The sequence below is a fragment of the Leucoraja erinacea genome, chromosome 7 (assembly GCF_028641065.1).
Source record: "Leucoraja erinacea ecotype New England chromosome 7, Leri_hhj_1, whole genome shotgun sequence".
Lineage (NCBI taxonomy): Eukaryota > Metazoa > Chordata > Chondrichthyes > Rajiformes > Rajidae > Leucoraja > Leucoraja erinaceus.
The window spans coordinates 50,713,449-50,734,888 of NC_073383.1; the positions used below are offsets into that span (position 1 = coordinate 50,713,449).

General features: G+C 46.3%; 2 protein-coding genes across 2 annotated transcripts in view; both read left to right on the plus strand.

The window, feature by feature from the left end:
* The first annotated feature begins 4,822 nt into the window (after positions 1 to 4,822).
* On the plus strand, positions 4,823 to 21,375 carry parp9 (poly(ADP-ribose) polymerase family member 9). Its single transcript, XM_055638562.1, has 4 exons — positions 4,823 to 4,846; positions 14,844 to 14,942; positions 17,348 to 18,273; positions 21,126 to 21,375. Exons 1-4 carry the CDS (start codon positions 4,843 to 4,845, stop codon positions 21,372 to 21,374), a joined length of 1,278 nt encoding a protein of 425 aa, XP_055494537.1. The 5' UTR covers positions 4,823 to 4,842; the 3' UTR covers position 21,375.
* LOC129699005 (uncharacterized) overlaps positions 16,703 to 21,440 on the plus strand; it is a 35,438-nt gene continuing 30,700 nt past the window's right edge. The window contains exon 1 of the mRNA XM_055638563.1: positions 16,703 to 16,913. The gene's annotated coding sequence lies outside the window, so the exon portion shown is untranslated. The remainder of the gene's footprint in view (positions 16,914 to 21,440) is intronic.

Sequence of the window (21,440 nt, forward strand, 5' to 3'; positions counted from 1 at the left end):
TCAAAAGACATTTTAACTATCAGCTGCCTATTTCCTAGGAAGCTAGAACAGTGGGAAACACCACGTCACGAGTAAAATTTATGATAACATTGAATAGATGTCAAACCCAAAATATCTGCTAAAGGTATTAAGCAGTTTGAAAGCCAGATATCAATTTGGTTGCACAAGACGGAATCACCAGTAACCTATGTATGTGACTTAGGAACCAGAGAGGCAGCAGCGATAGATGCCTACACGCTGGAAGGGGGAATTTCTGCTTTGCCTTCCTCCCTTCTGCCTCATCAGTCGGGCACTTCGTAATACAGATGGATTCTGTCTCCGAGATATTGAACGTGCCCGACCGGCCTACACAGCCATGGTTCCCAGTTCATCACGACACGGTGGGCGATTCACCTATGGATTTCCCTAGTGGACCATGGTTGCTGACTCAACCCAGTATCAGGCACAAGCCACCCATGCCAGAAAAACATCAAACTCCTGGGTGCAGGTTTTGAATAGACCTTACCAGGGACTGGGATTATCCAAAGGAACCATTACCACCATGTCGGCATCCCTGCGAACAGTCACCAAGAGCTAACATGGGTAAAATACTGCCACGACGCAGGGACAACATACCAAACTATTCAACCACTGACGTATTGGAGTTCCTGGAACATCTACACCATGACTAAAAGGTGAGTTACAGTGCCGCAAATACAGCATGGAGCGCCTTGTCTGCTTATCTAAAACAGCATGACAGCAGAGCTTGGGATCCCATCCACTGAAGATAACTTATGAAGGGTACTATAATAATAAGCCCCAAAAACCCAGGTATACCCATGTATGGGATATTGGTGTGATATTGACATATCTCAGAGAATGGCACCAGCCAGATCCCTTAGCTTGCTCAATCTATGTTAAACGCTCATGCTTATGGCTCTCGTATACGCTCACAGAGTCCAATCACTCCATAAAACTAGACTGGATAACATGGTGATTACCCCAGACGCATCACGTTCATATTCTAGGTCTGGGAAAATCTAACTCGCAGGTATATGGGACTAGGCGAGATTATGAGTTCGGCACGGACTAGTAGGGTCGAGATCGCCTGTGTTTTTCCGTGCTGTAATCGTTATATGGCTATATGGACCAGGAACGCCCAATTCAATGGTGGGATTCCGGGCCTACCCACCAGAGTCCAGGTTGAGTGTGGTGACCCATCTACTACAATATATAGACACAACCCACAATTTTAGAGGGAGAGGGAAGCCTATGGGTCAACCACAGAAACCCCAAGACGGGGTACGAGCCAAACCACTCCAAGGTGGCTCAACAGGTACTGAAAGCTGCCGGAATAGATAATAATACATTTTAATCCCATTCCACTAGGGCAGCATTGATATCAGCGGCTGAACGAATGGACATCCCGGTTGACCACATTCTCAATACGGCAGAATGGTCAAGGGAACGACGTTCAGAACATTTTTATTGTAAACCGTTGATAAACCTGATTTAATTGCAGAAAGAATATTACAAACTGCAATATTAATTTAAGCTCAGGGGAGCTCTTTATGTTGTTATTGTTAACAAATACCTTTCTGTTTCTTGTGAAAGCAGATCCACGGGTTGATTACGATAACACTTCCTCCCTCAAAAACTTCGGCAGTGCGTGATATAAAAACTGTTACACGGTTTGAAATCACAGACCTTTGAAGTCTTCACGGAATCACTCACGTGACTCCGAAGTAAAATAGTAAGATTAAACGAGTACTTACCAGTATGAAGTTTGATCTGTATTTTATGAGGAGTTACGGTGAGGTATTACGTGCCCTCCGCTCCCACCCTCAATATATAGATCAAACTAATAAACTGGAGTCTCATGATCTTTACTATCTTACTTCAAATATTGTGTCTATCCTGTGATTTCACACCGCTGCTTCGAAGTATGCCGCACCTGCGCACTGAGCTGGGATCTTCACGTAATACCTCACCGTAACTCCTCATAAAATACAGATCAAACTTCATACTGGTAAGTACTCGTTTAATCTTACTATTAAAAGTGGACAGATTAGACCAACTATGATTAGTTGATGTTCAAAACTGGAGAAATGATCAGCGTTCAAGAGGCAGCAGTTGAAATGTTTCTTAAACACAGTGGCTCGGCCCCCACCGCGACCGGAGAGGCTAGGCGAGCTAAAAAAGTGACAGGTATCAGGACAGAGTTTCACGAATGGAGCAAGCTCACCAGGATTAAGCCAGTTTTCCGTGATCAGTAGGAAGTCCAACCCACGTGCGGTGAAGAAGTCATTGAGGATGAAGGTTTTGTTCAGCAGGGATCTCGCGTTGATCAGGGCCACCTTTGCAGGGACTGCAGGTGAGTTGTGATCCGGTAGCGGCTCACACACCAGCGGGCGGAGGTTCAGGGAGACCACGCCGCTGCGTTTCGCACATGGCCTGGCCTCGGCCCGACAGACTGGGGACCGGAAAGATTGACCGGAGGCAGGTTCTCTGGATGCTTTCATGAGAGAGCCAGATAGGGCTCTTAAAAATAGCGGAGTCAGGGGATATGGGGAGAAGACAGGAACGGGGTATTGATTGGGGATGATCAGCCATGATCACATTGAATGGCGGTGCTGGCTCGAAGGGCCGAATGGCCTACTCCTGCACCTATTGTCTATTGACCAGAGGGACCGCCGATGAGTGGAGCGGTAGGGCCGACCAGATCCCTCCTCACAGCGCTGGGCAAGGTAAGCTGACGTTAAACGGGAGCGGGCGAGGTTCTTCAACCTTTTCTGGGCACCTGCTCGTTTACGCCATCTCCTGGCTCAGCGCATGCGGCCACCGCCACCAGGCTGAGCCCATACACCCACCGGGAGCCGATCGAGGAGCGAGCGGTAGGGGAAGCCTTGTCCGGGGCCTCGGATGAAGACCTCGACGACAGAGGCTCGGCTTCAGTCCTGGGCTCAGTCTGCAGTTCAGTCCGGGGCTCAGTCCGGGGCCTCGGGTTAAGACCTCAATGACCAAGGCTTGGATATCCAAAAGTGTTTGCCGTTCGTACACCAGCATTGACTGCAGGCCATACGAACGGCAGAGGTTTCCTTGTTCGGAGCTTTGTCCAGACAGGAGACGATGGGCAGCCAAACACAATGGCGCGGCCATCTTAAGTCCAAGGATAACTGACCGGTAATGTTAATGTCTGCCGAGCTTCAAGCCCTGTATCTCTGGCTTCTTAAAAGTTGTCTCCACTCCTTCTCCCTCCTCCTCTTTTAAAGGACTTACATGACCCTTCCTGTACACTGTGCTTTCACCGTCTTAATTGCAGTACCAACCTTCCAGTTCATCGCGGTGTGTGCCTGTATCACGTTGGCTGTGCACCGTATAAATTTCACTCAGACAGCGTTCTCCCCGCTTGCCCTGTCCCCCGCCTGCATAACAGGCTGGTGGAGGAAGCGATGTGTGTCGCCAGTTTTTCAGCGACTTGCTACGACTTGACAGTCGCCGGCAGTCACCTATAAAATCGCCTAAGTGGGACAGGCCCGTCAATCTCTCCTCCCCACCACCTCTCTCCTTACTGGTTGCTGAAATTGGGCTTGATTTAGGTCACCTTATCTCGATAATGATTCCCAGCTTAATAAAATACAGTTGCATGGAGTGGATAAAGGGAGACCTAATGTTTCTTATAGTTACTGCTTCTTTAATCTTATACTATTACTAAAACTCTCATTTTGACCACTTCCAGTTTGTGTTATTTTTTAAATTTGCTCAAAAAGGTAACCTATATCGCTAGGATTTTTTTGCCACTGTTCTCCAAGCGCACCAAGGTTTGTTCCAATCGGTGAAACATTAGAAAAGTTATGAAGGTTTAAAAAATCGTTAGATCAGCAAATTGGTTTTCTCGCCTGTCAGTCACCATGAAGGTAACGTCCCTTCCGGCACCCACGGAGAATAAATCCCGGAGGCAGGGCTGAATCCATGAGCAGCAAGCGGGGAAAAAGCAGCTTGAGCCGAGAGCTGTTAAGTTGAACCGGAAGCCTCTGAGTGAAATCCGAGTGGGACCGGGAGTTGTTTTGTGAGGCCTAAAGCTGAAGGTGCGGGGTGAGCAGAGTGCGAGCTGTGCCTGCTGCGACCACCCCCTTCCCACACCTCCCCTTCCCCCACCCCTACCCCCTTCCCCCACCCCCCCCCCCCCCCACACCGCCCCCCCGCCCCACACCGCCCCTCCCCCACACCCCCCCCCCCCACACCACCCCTTCACCCACACCCCCCAGCCCCCCTTCAACTCCTCCCCTGCCCCCTCTTCCCCCACTCCCCTCTTCCCCCACACCCTGCCTTCGACCACCCCCTCCTTCGCCCACCCCGCTTCCCCCTCCCCCCCTTACCCACACCCCACCCCCATCCCCACACCTCCCCTACCCCCCTTTCCCCCACCCCCACTCCCCTTCCCTCACCCCCTTCCCCCCACCCCCCTTACCCACACCCCACCCCCTTCCCCACACACCCCCTTCCCCCACACCCCCCTTCCCCACATCCCACCTTCCCCACATCCCAACCCACAACCCCTACCCCACTCCCCTTCCCCAAACCCCCCCTCTCCCAGACCTTTGGGTAAGTTGTGGATTATTGCTATGGGGGAATGGGTTGTGTTGGGGGAACAGGTTAGTGGTGGAATATTGTGCTGGGGAATGGGTTGCGTTGGGGGGGGGGGGGGGCAGGTGACTGGGACCCAAAGATCTATGTTTATGAAATACCGAATGTTGATACCTATCCCAAGTGTCTTTTTTATTGATGTAACTTTATGTTTATTATTCTAAGTGTGCTCATTCTAATTTTTACTGTTAGATTCCTGGGCTCGATGACGCAGTGATGAGTAAGTAATTCCCAGTTCAAGAGAATTTAGGAATACTGTTTTCTAATTCTGAAGGTAATTCTAACACATTGGGAGTGCAATAGTGGATTAAAATGAAAGGTAACCAAAAGTTCAAGGTTATCTTTGCTGCCTGAATGGGGAAACACTGTAACGCAGTCAGCCAGTCTGAATAATGTCCCCCCGATGGAGAGGAGACTACATTGTGAGCATGCCATTCCTCTTGTTGACAATACTGAAGATAGGTTGAAAATACATGTGTTTCAAGAGGGAAAAATAAGTTACTAAAAGTGACTGAATTTGCAAATTGCAGCAACGTCCTTCTCCATATTTGTTGGGGTCTTCGCCCATTTTGAGTCACTGACGGAGTGCCAGCAGCATAGCAAAATCTGGAATCTTCATCGATGGTCCTTTCATTTGACATTTCACTCAGGGATGTAATGCTGAGGCTTTATGGCACTGGTCAGACCGTATTGTGAGCAGTTTTGGCCCCATATTTGTTGAAGGATGTGGTGGCGTTGAAGAGCGTCCAGAGAAGTTAACGAGAATTATCCTAGGAATGATTGGGTTAACATATGATGAGCAGTTAACGGCACTGGGCCTGTACTCACTGGAGTTTAGAAGGATGATGGGAGGTAGACCTCATTGAAACTTACCGAGTAGTGATAGGCGTGGATAGAGTAACATAGAAACATAGAAATTAGGTGCAGGAGTAGGCCATTCGGCCCTTCGAGCCTGCACCGCCATTCAATATGATCATGGCTGATCATCCAACTCAGTATCCCGTACCTGCCTTCTCTCCATACCCCCTGATCCCCTTAGCCACAAGGGCCACATCTAACTCCCTCTTAAATATAGCCAATGAACTGGCCTCAACTCCGTGGCAGAGAGTTCCAGAGATTCACCACTCTCTGTGTGAAAAAAGTTCTTCTCATCTCGGTTTTAAAGGATTTCCCCCTTATCCTTAAGCTGTGACCCCTTGTCCTGGACTTCCCTAACATCGGGAACAATCTTCCTGCATCTAGCCTGTCCAACCCCTTAAGAATTTTGTAAGTTTCTATAAGATCCCCTCTCAATCTTCTAAATTCTAGAGAGTATAAACCAAGTCTATCCAGTCTTTCTTCATAAGACAGTCCTGACATCCCAGGAATCAGTCTGGTGAACCGTCTCTGCACTCCCTCTATGGCAATAATGTCCTTCCTCAGATTTGGAGACCAAAACTGTACGCAATACTCCAGGTGTGGTCTCACCAAGACCCTGTACAACTGCAGTAGAACCTCCCTGCTCCTATACTCAAATCCTTTTGCAATGAAAGCTAACATACCATTCGCTTTCTTTACTGCCTGCTGCACCTGCATGCCTACCTTCAATGACTGGTGTACCATGACACCCAGGTCTCGCTGCATCTCCCCCTTTCCCAATCGGCCACCATTTAGATAATAGTCTGCTTTCCCGTTTTTGCCACCAAAATGGATAACCTCACATTTATCCGCATTATACTGCATCTGCCAAACATTTGCCCACTCACCCAGCCTATCCAAGTCACCTTGCAGTCTCCTAGCATCCTCCTCACAGCTAACACTGCCCCCCAGCTTAATGTCATCTGCAAACTTGGAGATATTGCCTTCAATTCCCTCATCCAGAGCATTAATATATATTGTAAATAGCTGGGGTCCCAGCACTGAGCCTTGCGGTACCCCACTAGTCACTGCCTGACATTGTGAAAAGGACCCGTTTACTCCTACTCTTTGCTTCCTGTTTGCCAGTCAGTTCTCTATCCACATCAATACTGAACCCCCAATGCCTTGTGCTTTAAGTTTGTATACTAATCTCTTATGTGGGACTTTGTCGAAAGCCTTCTGGAAGTCCAGATACACCACATCCACTGGTTCTCCCCTATCCACGCTACTAGTTACATCCTCGAAAAATTCTATAAGATTCGTCAGACATGATTTACCTTTCGTAAATCCATGCTGACTTTGTCCAATGATTTCACCACTTTCCAAATGTGCTGTAAATCTGGAGAGGATTTTTCCACTGGTGGGAGAGTCTAGGACCAGTGGCCATAGCCTCAGAATAAAAGGATGTACATTTAGAAAGTTATTTAGTTAGAGCGTGATGAATCTGTGTAATCCATTGCCACCGACGGCTTTGTAGGCCAAGTTCATGGATATTTTTAAGGCGGAGATTGACAAATTCTTGATTAGTAAGGGTGTCAGGGGTTTTGGGGTGAATACATGAGAATAGGGTTGAGCGGGAAAGATAGATCAGCCATGATTGAATGACAGAGTAGATGGGCCTAATTCTGCTGCTAGAATTTATGAACTTATGAACAATGTCACAGTCATATCTCAACTAGGTTCTCCTTATTTCCTGCTGAGTGGTTTAGAATGATAATCCCTGACCCGGTTGCTCATCTTTGATGACTTGCTAGTTGGAGTTGTGTGGTGCCTCTCCCAATCAACGAACAAAATCTTTCAGGTTATCCATCATTATTTGCCCTTTACGAGCTTAACCTAAGGTAGGAAGTTACAATATACAGATACATGGTATTTCTTGCCTGACTGCGGACTACCACACATTTTCTGTGTAATCTCTGCAAAAGATCTGGCATTCCCAATTCCAATATTGAAATTAATTTGTGCGTGATAATATTGCTTCCTATGACCTGGCACCACTATTCGCATGCCTGATTTTTATCCCAGATTTTATATTCAAAAATTGTTTTGCTGAGATCAAGATATTATTATTAGATGAAAAGAAATCTAGTTTTTCAGCTATTTTGAATAAGGAAGCGTTTTCAGATATTGTAGCTTGTGCTGGTGCTGATGATGGCTGCCACGGTGTACTGCTCCTTGCTGTTTTGTATGTGTTTCTCCGTTTGTGTCGTCTGTGATAACCCCACAAAGGTCACTTTCATGGGAGAGGTACGCATTAACATCAGACATACGGTATCTCCAAAAATCGTTCCGGATTTCTATCACTCGCTGGATTATTTGGACGTACCCGTTGGAGGGTTGTGGCTGTGTTCAAGATCTTGAGATGGAGGAGGACCCATGGGAAGCACTCTGGAGCACTCACCTGATTCCGGCGATGAGGATTACGCACACCGCTCCCGAGTATATTCTTTCCTACGTTCTCTCAACAACAAAGTGGACAAACTAACTCCTGCGCCAGACAAACAAGGACTTCTCTTGAGCTGCTGCCCTGTGCTTTACCGAGACCTGGCTGTGTGAGTCAACCCCAGACAATGCTCTGCAGCTGGCTGGCTTTCAACTACCTAAAGCGGACCGTGAAGCAGAGGCAGCGGGAAAATCAAGAGACTGTGGAATATGCTTCTACTAACCAGGACTGGTGCAGCGACATCATGATACTTCTGTTCCCCCAATCTAGAATCTTTCTTTAACGTATTGCAAACCCTTTTATTCTCTGAGGGAATTTACCTCTTTTATTCTCGCTGGAGTTTACATACCCCCCCCCCCCCCCCCCCCCCCCCCACCAAGCCTGCGTGAGGCGCAAACATTGGAATTGTAAGGGGTAAGGCATTTAGAACGGAGTTGAGGAAACACTTTTTCACAGAGTTGTGAATCTGTGGAATTCTCAACCTCAGAGGGCGGTGGAGGCCGGTTCTCTGGATACTTTCAAGAGAGAGCTTGATAGGGCGGAGTCAGGGAATATGGTGAGAAGGCAGGAACGAGGTACGGATTGTGGATGATCAGCCATGATCACATTGAATGGCGGTGCTGCCTTGAAGGGCTGAATGGACTACTCATGCACGGATTGCCTATAAGACCACAGTCACATCTGTGGAGTCTTTTAAGTTCCTTGGAACCAACATCTCCAAGGACATGAAATGGGGGGGGCACCATCAACTCCACAGTCAAGAAGGCACAACAGAGGATGTACTTCCTGTGGCAGCTGAGGAAACACAATCTGTCACAGGCAATGATGGTCCAATTCTATACGGCCATCGCAGAGTCTGTCCTCACCTTGTCCATCATGATCTGGTTTGGCTCAGCCACCAAGCATGATATCCGGAGGCTGCAGCGAATTGGCCCATCAGCTGAGAAGGTTGTTGGCTGTAACCTTCCCCCCCATTGACGAACTGTAAGGGCCAGGAAGCGAGCGAGTAAGGTCATCTTTGACTCCTCTCACCCTGGCCACAAACTCATTGAAGCACTTCCCTCTAGACGGCAACTCCGGATTGTCAAAGCCGCCACAGCCAGACATAAAAACAGCTTTTTTCCACGAGTAGTAGCTCTACTAAAACCAAAAGTCTGTAGCCTCCTATTGCTCTGGTATTTTATTTCATTCACATGTTTAAACTATAATGTTCTATTATTAATGTTTAATGTGTCATTCTTAATTGTTACTGTGTGTCGTGATTATTGAGAGCAGAGCACCAAGGCAAATTTCTTGTATGTGTACATGGCCAATAAACTTATTCATTCATTCATTCCCACCTGCTTTAAGAGAGCATCAATAATACCAAGAAGAGCAAGGTGACGTGCCTCAATGACTATCGACCAGTGGCACTTACGTCTGTGCTGATGAAGTGCTTTGTGGTGCACATCAACTCCTGCCTTTACAAGACATTCGACCCACTACAGTTTGCATACCGCCACAACAGGTCAACGGAGGATGCAATTTCACTGGCTCTCCACTCCGCATTGGACCACTTGGACAATAAAAACACTTACGCAGGCTGGTGTTTATAGACTACAGGCTACAGCTCGGCGTTTAATACCATCATCCCTATATGTTTGTATTGTATTTATGGTGGTGGATTCTGGCTTGTTTTATTGGAGTGTAAATATTATTTTTTAATAATTGAATAAATTTTTTGATTAAAAAAAAAAAAAAAAAAAGAAAAAAAAAGCTGGTTACCATACGCGGTTCCCGATGGTGGGGGTCAACCGTGCGGTCCTGATGGGGATGCCTGGCTTCTACAGGGACTTGTTGAGAGTCTGGAACCTGGTTGCCGTTGACCGGGCCCCACCTCCGCCGGCGGAGGGTGACGGCCCGGGCGTGAGAGCAGCCGGTCCTTGTCCCACCCCATCGGGTGACCGGGGGGCTCAAACGTGTGGAGTACTTGTGGTTGAGCAAGCCCCCGCTCAGCCGGAAGTACTAATCGGACCCAGGCGCCGTAATCCATCCCGGGAGCCGGTCCCACACAATTTGAGCCGCCTTTCCTCGACACCCTTCGTCTCCCTCCAAGACGCAGGGAGGCGTGTCCTGTACAGGCTCCTCCTCCACACCCTGCACTTCCTCGCCCTGGTCCACCGTCCGGACACCAAGTGGCGGTCAGTGTTGCCTTCCGGTCGCGAGGGGGGTCCCCGGTGGGGGTCCCTCTACGCAGGGATTCTCCCCCTCTACATTGGGGACCTGGGGCGGAGGGTATTGCACCGAGGTGTTCCCTGCAACCTGTTTCTCTCGCGGTTCACAGACTCGCCAGCCGCCTGCCACTTTTGCGGGCTGGAAGAGTGTGTACCACGTGTACTTGGAGTGCGTGAGGCTGCAGCCACTGTTTGAATATCTAAAGGGGCTGCTCCTTGCCTTCTGGCTGCATTTTTCACCCACCATCCTCATCTTTGGACACCCTGTGCGTAGGGGAGAGGGTAGGGCTGAAGATGTCCTGGTTGGGTTGCTCCTGGGCCTGGCCAAGCTGGCCATCCGCGAGTCACGGCGCCAGGCGGCGGAGGGCTCTACCCGGGCCAGCTGCCTGCCCCTTTTCCGGGGTTACATCCGTGCCCGGGTGGGATTAGAAAGGGAATACGCCCTGTCTGTGGGCACCCTGAGGGAGTTCCGGGACCGCTGGGCTCCGCAGGGTGTTGAATGTATCCTCAATAAGGATTGTATCATAATTGTATAATAGTTTATTATGGATATATGTTTGTATTGTATTTATGGTGGTGGGTTCTGGCTTGTTTTATTGTAGTGTAAATATTTATTTTTTAATAATTGAATAAATTTTTTGATTAATAAAAAAAAAAAAAAAAAAAAAGCTGGTTACCATACGCGGATCCCGATGGTGGGGGTCAGCCGTGCGGTCCTGATGGGGATGCCCGGCTTCTACAGGGACTTGTTGAGAGTCTGGAACCTGGTTGCCATTGACCGGGCCCCACCTCCGCCGGCGGAGGGTGACGGCCCGGGCGTGAGAGCAGCCGGTCCTTGTCCCACCCCACCGGGTGACCGGGGGGCTCAAACGTGTGGAGTACTTGTGGTTGAGCAAGCCCCCGCTCAGCCGGAAGTACTAATCGGACCCAGGCGCCGTAATCCATCCCGGGAGCCGGTCCCACACAATTTGAGCCGCCTTTCCTCGACACCCTTCGTCTCCCTCCAAGACGCAGGGAGGCGTGTCCTGTACAGGCTCCTCCTCCACACCCTGCACTTCCTCGCCCTGGTCCACCGTCCGGACACCAAGTGGCGGTCAGTGTTGCCTTCCGGTCGCGAGGGGGGTCCCCGGTGGGGGTCCCTCTACGCAGGGATTCTCCCCCTCTACATTGGGGACCTGGGGAGGAGGGTATTGCACCGAGGTGTTCCCTGCAACCTGTTTCTCTCGCGGTTCACAGACTCGCCAGCCGCCTGCCACTTTTGCGGGCTGGAAGAGTCTGTGTACCACGTGTACTTGGAGTGCGTGAGGCTGCAGCCCCTGTTTGAATATCTAAAGGGGCTGCTCCTTGCCTTCTGGCTGCATTTTTCACCCACCATCCTCATCTTTGGACACCCTGTGCGTAGGGGAGAGGGTAGGGCTGAAGATGTCCTGGTTGGGTTGCTCCTGGGCCTGGCCAAGCTGGCCATCCGCGAGTCACGGCGCCAGACGGCGGAGGGCTCTACCCGGGCCAGCTGCCTGCCCCTTTTCCGGGGTTACGTCCGTGCCCGGGTGGGATTAGAAAGGGAATACGCCCTGTCTGTGGGCACCCTGAGAGAGTTCCGGGACCGCTGGGCTCCGCAAGGTGTTGAATGTATCCTCAATAAGGATTGTATCATAATTGTATAATAGTTTATTATGGATATATGTTTGTATTGTATTTATGGTGGTTGGTTCTGGCTTGTTTTATTGTAGTGTAAATATTTTTTTTAATAATTGAATAAATTTTTTGATTAAGAAAAAAAAAAAAAAAAAGCTGGTTACCATACGCGGATCCCGATGGTGGGGGTCAGCCGTGCGGTCCTGATGGGGATGCCCGGCTTCTACAGGGACTTGTTGAGAGTCTGGAACCTGGTTGCCATTGACCGGGCCCCACCTCCGCCGGCGGAGGGTGACGGCCCGGGCGTGAGAGCAGCCGGCCCTTGTCCCACCCCACCGGGTGACCGGGGGGCTCAAACGTGTGGAGTACTTGTGGTTGAGCAAGCCCCCGCTCAGCCGGAAGTACTAATCGGACCCAGGCGCCGTAATCCATCCCGGGAGCCGGTCCCACACAATTTGAGCCGCCTTTCCTCGACACCCTTCGTCTCCCTCCAAGACGCAGGGAGGCGTGTCCTGTACAGGCTCCTCCTCCACACCCTGCACTTCCTCGCCCTGGTCCACCGTCCGGACACCAAGTGGCGGTCAGTGTTGCCTTCCGGTCGCGAGGGGGGTCTACGCAGGGATTCTCCCCCTCTACATTGGGGACCTGGGGCGGAGGGTATTGCACCGAGGTGTTCCCTGCAACCTGTTTCTCTCGCGGTTCACAGACTCGCCAGCCGCCTGCCACTTTTGCGGGCTGGAAGAGTCTGTGTACCACGTGTACTTGGAGTGCGTGAGGCTGCAGCCACTGTTTGAATATCTAAAGGGTATGCTCCTTGCCTCTGGCTGTATTTTTCACCCACCATCCTCATCTTTGGACACCCTGTGCGTAGGGGAGAGGGTAGGGCTGAAGATGTCCTGGTTGGGTTGCTCCTGGGCCTGGCCAAGCTGGCCATCCGCGAGTCACGGCGCCAGACGGTGGAGGGCTCTACCCGAGCCAGCTGCCTGCCCCTTTTCCGGGGTTATGTCCGTGCCCGGGTGGGATTAGAAAGGGAATATACGCCCTGTCTGTGGGCACCCGCAGGGTGTTGAATGTATCCTCAATAAGGATTGTATCATAGTTGTATAGTAGTTTATTATGGATACATGTTTGTATTGTATTATGGTGGTAGGTTCTGGCTTGTTTTATTGTAGTGTAAATATTATTTTTAATAATTGAATAAATTTTTTGATAAATAATTAAAACATTTTTTTTAAAAAGCTGGTTACCAAGCTCACCAAACTGGGTCTCTGCGCATCCCTCTGCAATTGGAAACTCAACTTCCTCATCCACAGACCACAGTCTGTTTGAATTGGCGGAAACACTTCATCCTCAATAACAAATAGTATGGGAGCACCTCAAGGCTGCATGCTCATCACCCTGCTTTACTCACTATACCCATGACTGCGTAGCCGGACATAATGTGAACTACAAGTTCACTGACGACACCACTATGGTTGGACGAATCACAGATGGGGATGAGTCAGAGTATAGAAGTGAGATCGTCCGACTGACCAAATGGTGCCAACACAACAGCCTGGCTCTCAACATCAGTGAGACCAAGGAACTGATTGTGGACTTGAGAAGATTACGGAGATTTGGCCTGTCAAAGAGGATTCTCCTAAACTTCTACAGGTGCACGGTAGAGCGCATTTGACTGATTGCATCGTGGCCTGGTTCGGCAACTTGAATGGCCAGGAGCGGAAAAGACTACAAAAAGTTGTGACCACTACCAAGTTCATCACCGGCTTTGACCTCCCCACCGTCGAAGAGATCTATCATAGTCGCAGCCTCAAAAAGGCAGCCAAAATCTTCAAGGACCCACACCATCCTAGCCGCACACTCCCTTCAACATTGCCATCGGGAAGAAGGTACAGGAGCCGGAAAACTGTAACGTCCAGGTTCAGGAACAGCTTCTTCTCTACAGCCATCAGGCTATTAAACACAACAACAAATAAGCTCTGAGCTCTGAACGGCAAAATATTAGATTATTACTGCACTATATTTGTTATTTATTGAACTTTTTTTTTCTCTTTCCCTTCGTCTCTGTGCATCCCTCTGCAATTGGAAACTCAACTTCCAATATGTACTTGGTGACGTCAATAGTTATCTGGCGGATGTGGAATTGGGCTTCGGCTTGTTCAAACCACACCTGGGGCTGTGATGTCCAGTAGGTGGGCAGTTTGAGTGGAACTGTCTTCTGCCGATCTGGGTTGTCTCCTCCAGGCATGATGTAATCCAAAAGAGGCTGTTTTGGATTGTGTGGGTCACCACTGAAGAGGTTTGCATGCTATATAAACACTCAGTTTAATATTTAAACACTCAGTTTAATATTAGTACAAAAGGGCAAGGTGCGTGTGTTAACGTGTTGACTGTCAAGTGAAAGTTAGTCCCGTCGTCTGCTGCACCCCGTCAGGCCCAAATCACGCCAGTTCACATGAGAGTTCGAGCTCGACGAACAACGTTTCGAGACCAAAGTGGCTCGGCCACAAGATGGCGCCACAACATACAGGTTTGTTGGTTACTTGGCTTGGTATAATTGTAAGTTGTCCTCGGTGTATATAGGATAGTGTTAGTATGTGTGGGGATTACTGATCGGCACAAATTCGGTGGGCTGAAGGACCTGTTTCCATGCTGTATCTTTAAAACTATAACCAAACCAGCTCCATGAAACCTCGTGGTCATGGGGAGAACATACAAACTCCACACAGACACTGCTCGAGGTTAAGATTGAATCTGGGACTCCACTTCTGTGAGGCAATGGCACTACAATTTGCATCACCATGCTGCCTGGTAAATACTGTTGAAATGTGCCCAAGTAAAATTACCTCCCTATATTAGTGAAGACGTTATTGACAAATTTAAAATTCCATTTAGAAACTAATCACCAACCAATTGTTTTTTCACCTTGTATATTAACATCAATGCTGCCTTATTGACTATTCTAACATGCAGCTGCTTTATTGGCTATTCACTGTTAAGTTGCTGTTCTTTTCTATGTGCTGTCACAGTTGATGATGAAAATGGACCTATCATGATTCTGGAAGATGACCAGATGTCAGACAACGAGGAAACTGATGAATTAGGAACTGAAGACTTGGGACAGAAAGGTAAAGTTAATGTTTCAGCTCAATTGCCTATAAGATTTTGCATATTTCGTTAAAAAAAAAAAAATGTATAGGTAATTGTTGGTCCAAATGTTCTTGGCCCAGAAAAAAGAAGAGGACATGGAACCTTTTAGTTTCTGTGGGTTAGTGCAGTGATACCTATAATAATAAACTAAAAAGACTAGGTGTCAATCCTATGATGGTCAGATAATAAAGTGAGAGGAAAGACTAATGCTTAGCATTAGCCTTTAAAATTTGATGGCAAAGAGCTGTATTGTTGACATTAAAAATAATTAGAAACAAAATAGTTTTTTCAGCTTGGATAACATCTGAGGATTTTGGAAGAAAATGGCAAATGTTATGAGCTTCTTACTCGTATAACTACGCATATGACAATAAAACACCTTTAACTCTCTTGACACTTGCTTCCTTGACTAATCCTTCAACTAAAAAGATGACCACGTCGTTCCAATTGTCACAGAGATATTTCAATACAGAGACCTAGTCTGATTTCAGATGTAGTAAAGAAGCTCAAAGTGATCATAAAGTTAAACTATTGCAGGACATACACAGTGAATGGCAGAGCCCTGGGGAGTGCTGTTGAACAGGGAGACCTAGGGTACAAGTGCATAGTTTCCTGAAAGTGGGACTACAGCGTAGACAAGATGATATGGAAGGCATAAGGCCTGCTTGCATTTATTGGCCAAGGCATTGAGAATACGAGCTGGAATATCATATTACAGTTGTATAAAATGTTGATTGGGCCACAATTATAGTTCCGATATTGTTTTTGTCAAGTGTACTGAGACACAGTTACCACATTACAGAAATAATGTGATTAAGCTAGAGAAGATACAGAAAAGATTCACAAGTTTGTACCCTGTTTTGGACAGTTTGGGTTATCAGGAGTGATTGGGTAGGCTGGATCTGTTTTCGCCAGAGCACAGGAAGTCGTGAGACATACACAATTATGAGGTGTCCATAGAGTGGATAGCCAGTGTCAGTTTTACATGCAATGGATGTCTAAAAGGGCATAGAATTAACGTGAGATGGATGTGATTTAGAGGGGTACATTTTTAACACAAATAGTAGTATCATTTGCAAAATGAGCTGCCAGAGGAGGTGGTAGTGGAGGAATAGTGATAACGTTTAAGAGGCAGCTGATTAGGTTGCTAAAGGAGCAGAGCATTGAGGGATATGGAATTAATGCAGGCAAGTGGCATTATAAATGATTGGCATGATGTTCAGAATAAATGTAGTGGGCTGAAGGGCACGGTTGCACTCACTAATTATCATGAAATATAATTATCAAGCAAGTAAAGGAAAATACGGCAGTCATGTATTTTACCAATTTACAAGTAATTACCCACTCACCAAATGCCACCAATGAGATGTTTCACAGTAATTTCCACAAAGGGTCAGGCGCAATATGTGTTCAGGGATCTAAGCAACTCTTGTGGTCCTGGTGCGGGAGGGGTGGTGAGGGTAGGGGGAGGTCTGTGTGGGGAAGGTGGTGAGGGAGGCTGGTCATGGGTGGAGAGGTGGTGGGGTGTGTGTGAGTTGGGGTGCGGGGATCTATGTGCTGCAGTTGGGGGTCTTTATGCAGGGGTCTCCCCGCAGACGCGGATCACTCCCCCCTCCCTCCCTGGGCAGCGCAGCTCCAGGGGCAGCCATTACCACACCCTCCCCTTTGTTCCCCTCACAGTGTGGCAGCGGGGAATCAAACTCTCCCTCCCCTTCACATCACAGGGAAGATGCACTTGGTTGGGTGAGAAAGCGGGCATTGAATCCACGCCCACACACAGGGCCTCCGAAACTCGGTGCGTGGCCATTCACTAAATTCTGTTCAGTAGCGCGTGAGCAGCCCGCGTCTCCAGGAGTTACAGGTGGAGGTGGGATATTCGGAGTGCTGGCATCTGTTTGGATATTACAAACGGGTCTCCATGTATCGCTCTTATCACGACAAAGTATCAGGTAGTGCTCCATTGGCATTGGACGAGCTGTTATTAATGTACCCAGCGAGCACGGTAACATTTCACATCCATTGTGTCAACGAACAAATAATCAGTGTTAAAATCCGCTGTTAAATTCCCCACTAATTAAAATTCCTCGCTGTTTATTTAGGCTTTTTTTTTAAGAGGTGCTGGAGCGGTGCTCCGGTGTGCTTCTGCAGCACTGCACCCCCGATCATGGCTGATGTTTTGAGTGCACTTTCCAGATTTATTTTCCTCTCACTGGCCTAAAGTATTTTTCTGATTTATCTTTTTGCTATTTCTAGGAGACTACTAAACACATAAAGTTAGAAGTACTGTGACTTGATGCCTAAAATAGTACATATGTGTAGGAAAGGTTAGATGGAAAGCAACTAATTCCAGGAAGGTTGGTTTTAATTCCTTTTTTCTAAATAGGTGAACACAGCATTGAAGACACGAGCCAGCAAGAAATGTGCATAGAGATTCCACTTGAAAATTATTTTGTCAAGTTTGTAGAAGATAATAGATCCATGTTGTGTGAAATCATTAAATTGAAATTTGATTGTATTGCTGCAATCTGTACAAATGAAAACCTACAGCCAGCAGGTGGGAAAGAATCGATTACTACATTTTCAATTCCTATTAACAAATCATTGTCTATAATGACTGCTTTGCCTACTGGAGTCAGATATCTGAAGATCCTACCAGAAGGGTTTCGTATTTTTGTCTGCTCGGATGACCTGATACAACATGAAGTAGATGCAATAGTGAATAGTACCAATGAATATTTGCAGCATCATCATGCAGTTTCCCATGCTCTGGCAAAGAAAGCTGGACAGGAATATGAAGCTGAATGTGAAAACCTTGTACAAACGCATGGTGCAGTACCAGTAGGTACCGCAGTTGTCACAGGACCTGGAAACCTTCCATGTAAAAAGGTTATTCATGCCGTGGGACCTGTTTGGAATGAGCATCCAAAAGAAGATAGTGACCGTCTGCTTATTTATTCCATCAGAAACAGCCTTGTGCTAGCAAATGAATTAGGAATGACTTCAATTGCCATTCCTGCAGTGGGTCTTGAGCATAATTTCCCATTGCAAAGATGTGCAGAGTTGATAGTAAATACAGTTAAATCTTTTGATGCAATGTGGCTAAGCACAGACCCTTTGAAGCAGGTCAGTCTTGTGAACTCCAATGAGGCAATAACTATAGCAATGGAAAGTGCATGTAACAATATATTTGGACATACAGACCAAAAACGTTTGCTCAGCATGGCTTATGTTCCAAACTGCATACGTGATGTATTTGAATTCCAGAATCTTCATTTGGAAATCAAGAGAGAAAATATAGCAGAACAGAACGTATGTTCAGTTTAAATTCATTTTTTTATAAACTTTTAAGCCATAAAGATATCTTCATATAGTCTACTGATTTATTATAATGGAATAGAGCAACTATTGTTATTGAATAGATTTTGAAGATTTGCACCAGTCATCCTATTTCAGGATATAGTTGTCCGTATTGCCTCTATAGGGTATCAACTGACATGTCTTGCAATGAAACACTCAAACTAAGGTTTGTACAACTTCACCTTTGTTACTACTCGGGTTACATGGACATATTACCATGTTACTTAATCCAATTCATGTGCAATAACTCCACATTTGATTCAACATTGTAACATCACTCATTGTACTAATGCTATACAAGCTATAAGACATGGACTTAAATACTATCCATTCAAGGTAAACTGACAAGGCTCACTCCGATGAGGGTTTACAATCTTCTCCAAGTTACAAACCCAGGGTATTCCTCCTGCAATGGTCGTTCCTGATTTATTGTCCTTGATAGTCCCTTTTTATACTGTTTCTTTTGAGCTAGAGGTTTGTCAATGCTCGGGATTCTCGTGACTCATTCATTCTGGAATTGGGTAAATGAGACACAACTGTTCCATTATCCTTCTTAAACATCCTTAATTTAGCAAGCTGGTCCTTTATTGCACTTGGCTTAGTTAGGTGAGGCCTAGTTCCATTTCCTCTTTACAACAGGTTAGATGGTTCATTTAAAAGTTATATTTTCTCAGAATTCATATAAAGTTAACCTTTCTCCCATCTTGTTTAAAAATGTTTAGCTTTTAGCTATACAGCTACAACGTATATCTGTTTGGCTTCAGGGATTTTGAATAATAAATTGTTGCTATTAAATACACATTGGAACAGATTAATGAGAGATGCTGCCTGTCCCACTGAGTTACTCCAGCCTGTTGTGTCTATCTTCGGTTTAACCAACATCTGCAGTTCCTTCCTACACACTTTAAGGTTTAAGACAGATTTGAATAGGGAGCTGGCTGGAACTTGTGGGAAGGTACCCCCATTGGAGCAAACCACAAAACGTTTAGGCAGTACTTGAGGATACATTGCGAGCAGTCATTATTGGGTAAGTCCATATATGACATGTGGACTTATTTATAGGCGTTTATCAAAGTCTTCGACCCGGCTTGTTCCAGTAAGGCAGATGGCAAAGTAAGGGAACCTTGGATGACTAGAGAGGTTGTAAAGTTAGTCAGAAAGAAACAGGAAGATCATGTAAGTTTTAAGAGGATGGAATCAGACAGGGCCTTTGAGGAATATAAAGAAAAGAGGAATGAACTCAAGCAGGCGATTGGAAGGACCAAAAGGCACCACAGAATGGCTTTGGTGAGTCGGCTTAAGTAAAATCACAAAGCATTTTATACCTAAGTTAAAAACAAGAGGGTGGTAACCAGGGTGAAGGCTCAAAGATAGAGGAGCGAATTTGTGCTTGGAGCCTGGGAATGCAGATGAGACACTGATTGGCATCTCATCAACCATCTTAACTGTTCAATCACTCCACCCACAACACAATGACAGCAATGTGTACTATCTACAAAATGCATTGTAGATACTTTCCCAGGGAGTATGGCAGCACCTACCAAAACTGTGACCTCTATCATCAAGTAGCACTGGAGCAGCAGATGCACCCTCCAAGTCAGACATTATTGTGACATTGAAATATATATTTTTTGTCATTGCTGGATCTATGATTAAAAAAAAAAACCCATTGGAAACACTGTTTTTACAAGTAACAGCATTAGAGCAGTTGTGACAGGGATGGACAAACCTATGGGGTGATACCCTGATAGGAAGCCGGTTAGAAGGAGCAGTTAGATGTGGGAATCCGTGGTGAATACAAATCATTAACCTATTCTGAAAAGGAAGTTTAAAAAAAAAAGAAGGAAGAGTTGGAAAAGGATCAGATATCATCTCAATCAGAGTGGGAACTGGGTGCAAGCATGATGAGATGTTCTTGTGTAAGAGCAAGATGTACTGTTGATACAATTTTTAATGTACTATGAGAATAATTGAAGGAAAAGGTGATCATATTTACTTGGAGAAGGTAATTGGGGAAGTTGCTCTGTGTGGATTGTACAATTAAGTTTCTGGTCAAATTCTATGTTTTTAAAGTAGTTATGAGTGGAACTATGCGCTCATTTTGATGAACAACCCCACTTCTGACTTTGTTAGTGAGAATGCAAAGTAGCAAAAGATGGTTTTGCTTTTCACAACAACTTGGACAATTCTTTGAGGTGTTCCTGTGGTGGTGTCATGGGTTTGGAATGTGTGCACTCTCACTGCTACAACCATCTTGCTTTGTTCTTAATGTGATGCCAGCTATTGAAGAACTATTCCCTTCATTTCTGCTGGTTTTAATTTCATAAGGAACTACTGATCACAAACCTGATCAAATGGTGCCTTGGTGTCAAGGGGAGTCAGTTTTTGCCTTTCTATTTTTTTTTAATCAAAGTGGTAATGAGGTTTTTAGAGCCATAGTACTTTAAACTACACATTAGGGTACAGGTTAATGGTGAATAAATGTCACTTTAATGACAGATGGTCAGCTGCTGCCTGATAAATAGCTGCATTGGGCCCCAAGGACAGGTGCCCATTGGGTTGTACAGGCAATTATGAAGGCGCGTCTAACTCTCAATAAGAATAAAGGGGAGGGGAAATATTGCATGATGCTTGAGTAAATTACACACAGATTCTGTGTCTGGGCCCCTTTGCGCGATATCCAGGTGCAATTGGATTTGGGTACGAAGTTCCAGTCTTAAAGTTTTGTGAATATGTAAGGGAATTTAATCCGCTTAGTATCAACAAACAAGAACCAACTTATTGGATATTTTGCCTCAAAACAGACTGATGTGATTGTGAATGCACTAGCAAGAGATCTAAATCTGGATGCTCTCAGAATGTCTAGAGCTATTGGAAGAAAAGCTGGTCCAGAACTTCAAATGGAGCTTCGTAGAATTGCACCAATGGCATTAATGCCTTTAGGTGAAGTGTTAAAAACATCAGGATTTCTTTTGAATTGCAAATATGTGTATCACGCAGTATTTTCTCCTGATTCAAAAACAGAATCAGAAAAGGTAAACATTTGTTCATAATATATTTTATCCATAAATTTATCATGTTATTTAATATAGTTGTACTGAAATACTTTTTTTTCTCCT

Excerpts from the sequence above, each read along its gene's own strand:
- parp9 (XM_055638562.1), top strand. Across the intron at positions 14,943-17,347 it reads TGAAGACTTGGGACAGAAAG|GTGAACACAGCATTGAAGAC; the intron begins GTAAAGTTAATG and ends TTTTCTAAATAG. Across the intron at positions 18,274-21,125 it reads AAAATATAGCAGAACAGAAC|ACTGATGTGATTGTGAATGC; the intron begins GTATGTTCAGTT and ends GCCTCAAAACAG.